Below are 8,339 nucleotides of genomic sequence, written 5' to 3'. Positions count from 1 at the left end.
TGTGTCTTATTTCTGTTGTGTTGTGTCTTATTTCTGTTGTGTTGTGTCTTATTTCTGTTGTGTTGTGTCTTATTTCTGTTGTGTTGTGTCTTATTTCTGTTGTGTTGTCTTATTTCTGTTGTGTTGTGTCTTATTTCTGTTGTGTTGTGTCTTATTTCTGTTGTGTTGTGTCTTATTTCTGTTGTGTTGTGTCTTATTTCTGTTGTGTTGTGTCTTATTTCTGTTGTGTTGTCTTATTTCTGTTGTGTTGTGTCTTATTTCTGTTGTGTTGTGTCTTATTTCTGTTGTGTTGTGTCTTATTTGTGTTGTGTTGTGTCTTATTTGTGTTGTGTCTTATTTCTGTTGTGTTGTGTCTTATTTCTGTTGTGTTGTGTCTTATTTCTGTTGTGTTGTGTCTTATTTCTGTTGTGTTGTGCCTTATTTCTGTTGTGTTGTGTCTTATTTCTGTTGTGTTGTGGCTCATTTCTGTTGTGTTGTGTCTTATTTGTGTTGTGTCTTATTTCTGTTGTGTTGTGTCTTATTTCTGTTGTGTTGTGTCTTATTTCTGTTGTGTCTTATTTCTGTTGTGTTGTGTCTTATTTCTGTTGTGTTGTGTCTTATTTCTGTTGTGTTGTGTCTTATTTCTGTTGTGTTGTGTCTTATTTGTGTTGTGTCTTATTTCTGTTGTGTTGTGCCTTATTTCTGTTGTGTTGTGTCTTATTTCTGTTGTGTCTTATTTCTGTTGTGTTGTGTCTTATTTCTGTTGTGTTGTGTCTTATTTCTGTTGTGTCTTATTTCTGTTGTGTTGTGTCTTATTTCTGTTGTGTTGTGTCTTATTTCTGTTGTGTTGTGTCTTATTTCGTTGTGTTGTGTCTTATTTCTGTTGTGTTGTGTCTTATTTCTGTTGTGTTGTGTCTTATTTCTGTTGTGTTGTGTCTTATTTCTGTTGTGTTGTCTTATTTCTGTTGTGTTGTGTCTTATTTCTGTTGTGTTGTGTCTTATTTCTGTTGTGTTGTGTCTTATTTCTGTTGTGTTGTCTTATTTCTGTTGTGTTGTGTCTTATTTCTGTTGTGTTGTGCCTTATTTCTGTTGTGTTGTGTCTTATTTCTGTTGTGTTGTGTCTTATTTGTGTTGTGTCTTATTTCTGTTGTGTTGTGCCTTATTTCTGTTGTGTTGTGTCTTATTTCTGTTGTGTCTTATTTCTGTTGTGTTGTGTCTTATTTCTGTTGTGTTGTGTCTTATTTCTGTTGTGTCTTATTTCTGTTGTGTTGTGTCTTATTTCTGTTGTGTTGTGTCTTATTTCGTTGTGTTGTGTCTTATTTCTGTTGTGTTGTGTCTTAATTTCGTTGTGTTGTGTCTTATTTCTGTTGTGTTGTGTCTTATTTCTGTTGTGTTGTGTCTTATTTCTGTTGTGTTGTGTCTTATTTCTGTTGTGTTGTGTCTTATTTCTGTTGTGTTGTGTCTTATTTCTGTTGTGTTGTGTCTTATTTGTGTTGTGTCTTATTTCTGTTGTGTTGTGTCTTATTTCTGTTGTGTTGTGGCTTATTTGTGTTGTGTCTTATTTCTGTTGTGTTGTGTCTTATTTCTGTTGTGTTGTGTCTTATTTCTGTTGTGTTGTGTCTTATTTCTGTTGTGTTGTGTCTTATTTCTGTTGTGTTGTGTCTTATTTCTGTTGTGTTGTGTCTTATTTCTGTTGTGTTGTGTCTTATTTCTGTTGTGTTGTGTCTTATTTCTGTTGTGTTGTGGCTTATTTGTGTTGTGTTGTGTCTTATTTCTGTTGTGTTGTGTCTTATTTCTGTTGTGTCTTATTTCTGTTGTGTCTTATTTCTGTTGTGTCTTATTTCTGTTGTGTTGTGTCTTATTTCTGTTGTGTTGTGTCTTATTTCTGTTGTGTTGTGTCTTATTTCTGTTGTGTTGTGTCTTATTTCTGTTGTGTTGTGTCTTAATTTCGTTGTGTTGTGTCTTATTTCTGTTGTGTTGTGTCTTATTTCTGTTGTGTTGTGTCTTAATTTCGTTGTGTTGTGTCTTATTTCGTTGTGTTGTGTCTTATTTCGTTGTGTTGTGTCTTATTTCTGTTGTGTTGTGTCTTATTTCTGTTGTGTTGTGTCTTAATTTCGTTGTGTTGTGTCTTATTTCTGTTGTGTTGTGTCTTATTTCGTTGTGTTGTGTCTTATTTATGTTGTGTTGTGTCTTATTTATGTTGTGTTGTGTCTTAATTTCGTTGTGTTGTGTCTTATTTCTGTTGTGTTGTGTCTTAATTTCGTTGTGTTGTGTCTTATTTCTGTTGTGTTGTGTCTTATTTCGTTGTGTTGTGTCTTATTTATGTTGTGTTGTGTCTTATTTATGTTGTGTTGTGTCTTAATTTCGTTGTGTTGTGTCTTATTTCGTTGTGTTGTGTCTTATTTCTGTTGTGTTGTGTCTTATTTCTGTTGTGTTGTGTCTTATTTATGTTGTGTTGTGTCTTAATTCTGTTGTGTTGTGTCTTATTTCTGTTGTGTTGTGTCTTATTTCGTTGTGTTGTGTCTTATTTATGTTGTGTTGTGTCTTAATTCTGTTGTGTTGTGTCTTATTTATGTTGTGTTGTGTCTTATTTCTGTTGTGTTGTGTCTTATTTCTGTTGTGTTGTGTCTTATTTCGTTGTGTTGTGTCTTATTTCTGTTGTGTTGTGTCTTAATTTCGTTGTGTTGTGTCTTATTTCTGTTGTGTTGTGTCTTATTTCGTTGTGTTGTGTCTTATTTATGTTGTGTTGTGTCTTAATTTCGTTGTGTTGTGTCTTATTTCTGTTGTGTTGTGAACTTATGTTTGCTTTTTAAATTTCGGTTTAAAACAGGACTGAGTGAAAACCCGGGAACACGACTAAAATATGTATTTTATCTGAAATATTTCTGAAAGATTTTAAGATTTTATATTTCATGGTAAAGTTTAGAGATAGAGAGTGGGGAAAATGCTATTTTTTAGTGTTCTATGTAGTTTTTATTTATGTTTTTAATTATACATTTTAAATCTGTAGTTAGCTTAATGTGCAGGACATTTTGCTTAATAATAAAATGTATTTTAGAGTTAATGTTCATGCAATTTTATACATATAATGACCTGGGGACAGAAATGTCACCCTTTCGGTGGAATGTTTTTATAATAACTTGGAAATATGTTGTCGAATGCACACAGTCGTGGGTTGGGAGATGGAGAATCCCGAAGGAGGCCTAGTGTTGTCCCGATCAGAATGGCAGCGCATACAGGACAGTGTGACCGGAGTGAATCGCCACAGCAGAAGTGTCATAGCAGCGGCTGAACAGCGGGAGGCGCTGCACATGCGCTCCAAAGAGGCCATCAAGAACTGGCCCAACACCATAGCTGTGAGTGACAGCATCTTTATTTAAATTATTATTATGATGATTATTAAAGACGTCTGTCCATAGAACCATTGTCAGACATTTTTATTGTTTTTATATAGCCTTATTTAGACTTCTCGCTGTCTAATTTTCTTTTTGTGTCTGTGTCCCTATTATAATACTAAGTTTGTTACAATTTGGTAATGTTAATTTGAATGTCATCTTGATGTGATATTTTAGTTTATCTTCATTCAAAATAAATAAATAGAAGAATACCTGGGTCTCTGAGGGTTATAATATGAGACTTGATGTTTACAGTAACAAAGTACAACAAACAAATCTGATTTTGTCCTTACAGGGAGAACGACGTAAAAAATTGGAGGCAAAATCCATTAGAGAGGCGATGGAAGAAGAGGAGAAGAAACGTCTGGACATGGAAGAAAAGAAATATCAGGCCCAGATAAGAAAGCAGATAATTGAGAACACGAGAACCCAGCAGCGCAACCAGACGGACAGCGTGAAAGGCCTCCATGTGTGTGTCTTACGGTATTAGAGCACAAGTGTTTTTCTGTGGTGAAATGTTAGTAGAAACGATCCTCTTGTTGTTCTAGAGCGCTCTGAGGCTGGCGCAGGTCCTGAAGGAGAGAGAGGCTCAGATCGAGCTCAAGCGCATGAGGCAGAACGCCAGCAGAGCCGTGGACAGAGAGATCTCGGCCCGGATGGCTTGCAGAGAAGAGCAGGCGGTCCAGCAGGAGCGACAGAAAGCAGTGCAGAGAAAGCGAGACCAACTGGCCATTTCTGAGAGCTTGAAACTACAGTAAGGAGAAATTAAAGTGCATTTATGCTTCAGTGCATACACAGCTGACACAAATATGCTCTAAGAACTTTTAGATAACGTTCCAATTAAGATATACATGTTATTTCTGAATGTTCCCTAAACGTTCAAAGTGTCCACAACATTTAAAATGTTTTATTTATTTTTATTTTTCAAACACTGTGGGAATGTTACTTTTGAACAGTGTTGGGGAAAGTTACTCTTAAAAGTAATACATTACAATATTGTGTTACGGTATAATTAACTAATTGTATTACTTAGTTTAATGGAAAGTAGTGTTATGTTAATGTTGTTACTTTCTGTAAAAAAAAAACACTCCACGAATTATGTATAAGTTATGTTTTTGTGTTAATGTTTTGAGAACATGATTAAAGGCCAGATAACTTTGAACAAACATAATGTTACTAGAAGAACGTTTGTTCGTAACTTTGAGAGAACCGTATCTAAAGTCCTGAGAACATTCCCTGTTAGCTGGGAATCACCTTAATGTGTCAATGTGTCTGATGTGTCCTGCTTTATTAGGGTTAAGGAGCATGACATGAAGAAGGAGCAGGAGAGGCAGGAGAGGAGAAGGGAGGCAGAAGAGATGAAGCGACTCCGAGATCTTCATCTGAGGGAACAGGCCATCAAAGAGCGCCAGAATCGAGAAGAGAAGAGAAGCAGAATGAATGCTTTTCGTGTAAGCCGGTTGTTGGACAACATTCACACTGTAAAAGCAGATCGAGTCAGATGCGGTTTTGAAATCCCTTCTTCTGTCTTCCATCAGGACCATTTGACCAACAGAGAGCTGACGAAAGCAGCGGAGGCTCGGAGGCAGGAGGAAGAGGAGGAGAAGAGAAAGCAGATCGCCAGCCAGAGCCAAAAACTGACGAGAATGAGGAGAGAAAAGCAGGAGGAAACATTTAGGTATTGTACATAAGACAATGGAAATGCGTCCTGTGGTGGATATTAATCACAGGATTCTCATTAGCGTCAGAAATTAACTTCTTTATTTTCAGGAGCATTTTTGCACATTTATGAGGGCTAACACGTATCAAACACACAGCATGCTGATTAATTATGTTAAACATACTAATATATTAATATATGCCAACCCATACTAACATTTATATATTAAATGCTTAGACAACAGTATCAAATAACTGTGGGCGCATTTTAGTTACTTTCAAACTGTGAATCTCTAGAGATCATGGGCTTTCAGTGATATTTTAGTATTGTTTATAGTAAACAGTATTTAGCAATAATTTGAATTATTATCATTTTCAGTTTAAGGTTTAGGAATTGTGTGCTTTTGTCATGTTTTTTTAAATATTTCTTTTGAGTTTTATTTTATATTTACTTCAGTTTTAGTTTTACTAATTTTAGCACTTCAACTTACAAAGTGAAATGTTATTTCAATTAGTTGCCAAGGCAACATTTCTAAGTTCAAGGTTAAAGTTTCTCATCTAATATTTTTATTTGTAGCTTCATAACACTGTAAACCCTCACGCTCAAAATAATCCATTGTTTTGAGTATGGCCAACTCACATTATACAGATTAGTTCCATCACATTAACATACGATACTTACAATTTTATGAGTATTTAAAACTTTCTTTTTTCTTTTGAGTTCACAAAACTGACACAGCTGGTTAAATCTAGCCAAGTTTCTACTACTAAAAATATTGAAGTTGAGATTACATGATAATTTTAAGTTGTGTATGAATTATCTTACTCAAGTATTTCAAGTTAAAAGCAATTAAAATGTATGATTACAAATCAAAAATCTGCAAGCTCTGCTTACTTACACATTCAATTTCTTAACTTAAACAATTTGATGTAACTGATTACCTCAAATTATTTGAGTTTTGCTAACTTATTCGGGTGTATTTAATCAACTAGAAACTGCTCTAAGTGTTTGTTTCAAATTCAAACGTGCTTGCAAACCAGTTCCAATCTTTAATTTGTCTGTGAAAGGTATTTTGGGAACATTTATACAAATGTAAATAAATGAGTATATAAACCTAAATTCAAAATAAACTAATTCAAAAGATTGTCACCTGACATAGCATTTGACATCCACATTCTTACAACTTGCTCATTCATGAATCACATCTAACTGGGAAGGTTATTGTATTAATGGAAGTTCACTGAGTGGGAAGCCTGGAGAGAAAGTATTATTCTTTCCACTGTCTCAGAACTGGGCTTGTATTTGTCTTTATTTTTGCTTTAGAGAGCGTCAAAGGCAGAGAGAGGCTCTTATTCAGAACTTAGCCGTGCAGAAGCAGGAAAAAATCAGCAATGAGGAAGATGTCATTGCTAAGGCAGTCGCTGAACGTGAGGCCAGACGGGCCCGAGTAAAGCGCGAGAAAGAAGAAAGAAATGCAGCGATGTGGAATTCCATCTCTGCACACAGAGAGTCCAGGGTAAATGACATGTTCCTAATGTTTTTATACATCGCTAGTCTCATAGCAAAAACATTGAAATATGACTTAGGCAATTATGCTATGAGGCTAACGACATGTAAACATGTTTAAATCTCCGCTCCGCGTCATGCCTACCAACGGTCCTCCGCTGTTCCACTGTAAAACACGGCTTCGCGGGGCTTATTGCCTAATTTTACCACAGTGATGCTGGGTTTATGAGCATCACACTGTTTATATATAGAATTTGAAATGCATTTGTTGAAATAAACATTTTTCTCAACTCTATATCAGAGACAAGAGCTGGAGCGAAAGGCAGAGGAAGAAAAACAGGAAGCTCTGGAGATGCTGAACGCAAAGAAGGAAGCAGATCAAATCTTCACGGAGAAGCAAAAACTTCAAGCTCAAAAAGCTAAAGAAGAAGGAAAAGCACTCCAGTGCACCTACATACAAGAAATGGTGGGTACAGCTCTTAATATGTTTTATTGTATGCATTGAACTCATAATTTCTCTCTAATGCAACATTGTTTTTTGTAAAGGCTGAAAAACGTGCAAGGGATCGTCGTGCGAAGAGAGAACAGAAAGAGTGTTCAGCTCTCGAGTTCAGCTTCCTTGTGTGAAGACGACTCGTGTTCAGCCTCGTCGTGTTCAGCACTTAATTATCTTCTTCTCCCTTTCCTTTCCCACTTTCATCCTATTTTTCTTACTCAACATGTGCTTTCAATACATTCCTGTTGTCTCTCGACAACGCTCTTTCATCATCACCGAAGGCAGCGCAATACTGCTAATCTGCGTCCCATACTCACAGCCTGTGCCGTCCGCTTGATGGGGGGGAGCAGTGAATGAGGAGCTGTTCATGTTCGTGGCGTCACCGGCGGGGAGAGCGCAGTGTGTGAGAGCAGGTCAGTCCAGCAATCATCAGAGTTCATGCAAACACACAGTCTATAGACACAGTAGTGACATACAGTTTACAAACACAGTCTCGAGACTCAAACAATAGGCAACATGGAGCCGATGTTGGATTACGCTCAGCCCAGCAGATGCTGTCTGAGGACATTAATACAAACCAAAACTCACATGTGCAGAAATAACAGTGGGACACGATTACTGGGGGGCTTCTCACTCAACTCAAGCTTGGTAACATAAACATAGAAAGTAAACATAACCAGAAATAAGTGAGGCGTACTATATCATTCAAATATTATAAAGTTGTTGTTGTTGTAATCGTGTCCAGGTGCAGGTCCACCATCTGATCTGGATACGGCCGGGATCCGGCGGACTTCAGGAACAGGGGAGAGACTGGTGGACACTTCAGGACTGCGTGTCGTCGTCGTGTCCGGGCGCTGGTCCTTCATCAGATCTGGATACGGCCTGGATCCGGCGGGCTGCGGCAAACCTCAGATAAACAGAGCGACTATATTAGCGTAGGCGCGTAGTTGTTGCATAGGCGCCATCCTTCTTATGATGTAACGAGTACATCAGGATTTATGGGAAGTGTTCCCGGTTCCGGCTGACCTAACACTCACTCACTCAATCACACTAGGGCTGGGCGATATGATGATATTATCGTATATCGACGATGTCTCGCAATTATCGCAATGTCGATTATAACAGTCTGTTTACAGACGATAATCATCAATATCCAAAAATGAGTAGGATTAGGAATAGAAAACCGATTCTTCTTGATAGCATTGTTTAAGCGCAAGACGCGAGAGAACATGTTTTATGCTCGTTTAATCTTATGCTCGTTTAATCTTATGCTCGTTTAATCTTATGCTCGTTTAATCTTATG

General features: G+C 37.1%; 1 protein-coding gene across 1 annotated transcript; it reads left to right on the top strand.

Moving 5' to 3' along the window:
* Nucleotides 1-3,161: 3,161 nt before the first annotated feature.
* On the top strand, nucleotides 3,162-7,913 carry LOC306988811 (uncharacterized protein; the record flags this gene model as incomplete). The annotated part of the gene is made up of 7 exons (XM_079593957.1): nucleotides 3,162-3,335; nucleotides 3,670-3,843; nucleotides 3,923-4,128; nucleotides 4,669-5,052; nucleotides 6,358-7,006; nucleotides 7,087-7,449; nucleotides 7,782-7,913. 5 exons carry the CDS (start codon nucleotides 3,162-3,164, stop codon nucleotides 6,659-6,661), a joined length of 1,242 nt encoding a protein of 413 aa, XP_079450083.1. The 3' UTR covers nucleotides 6,662-7,006; nucleotides 7,087-7,449; nucleotides 7,782-7,913.
* Between the last annotated feature and the right edge of the window lie 426 nt (nucleotides 7,914-8,339).

This window comes from Phoxinus phoxinus (genome assembly GCF_949152265.1).
Source record: "Phoxinus phoxinus genome assembly, chromosome: 20".
Taxonomy (NCBI): Eukaryota; Metazoa; Chordata; class Actinopteri; order Cypriniformes; family Leuciscidae; genus Phoxinus; species Phoxinus phoxinus.
This window is presented reverse-complemented; position numbering and strand designations above follow the sequence as displayed.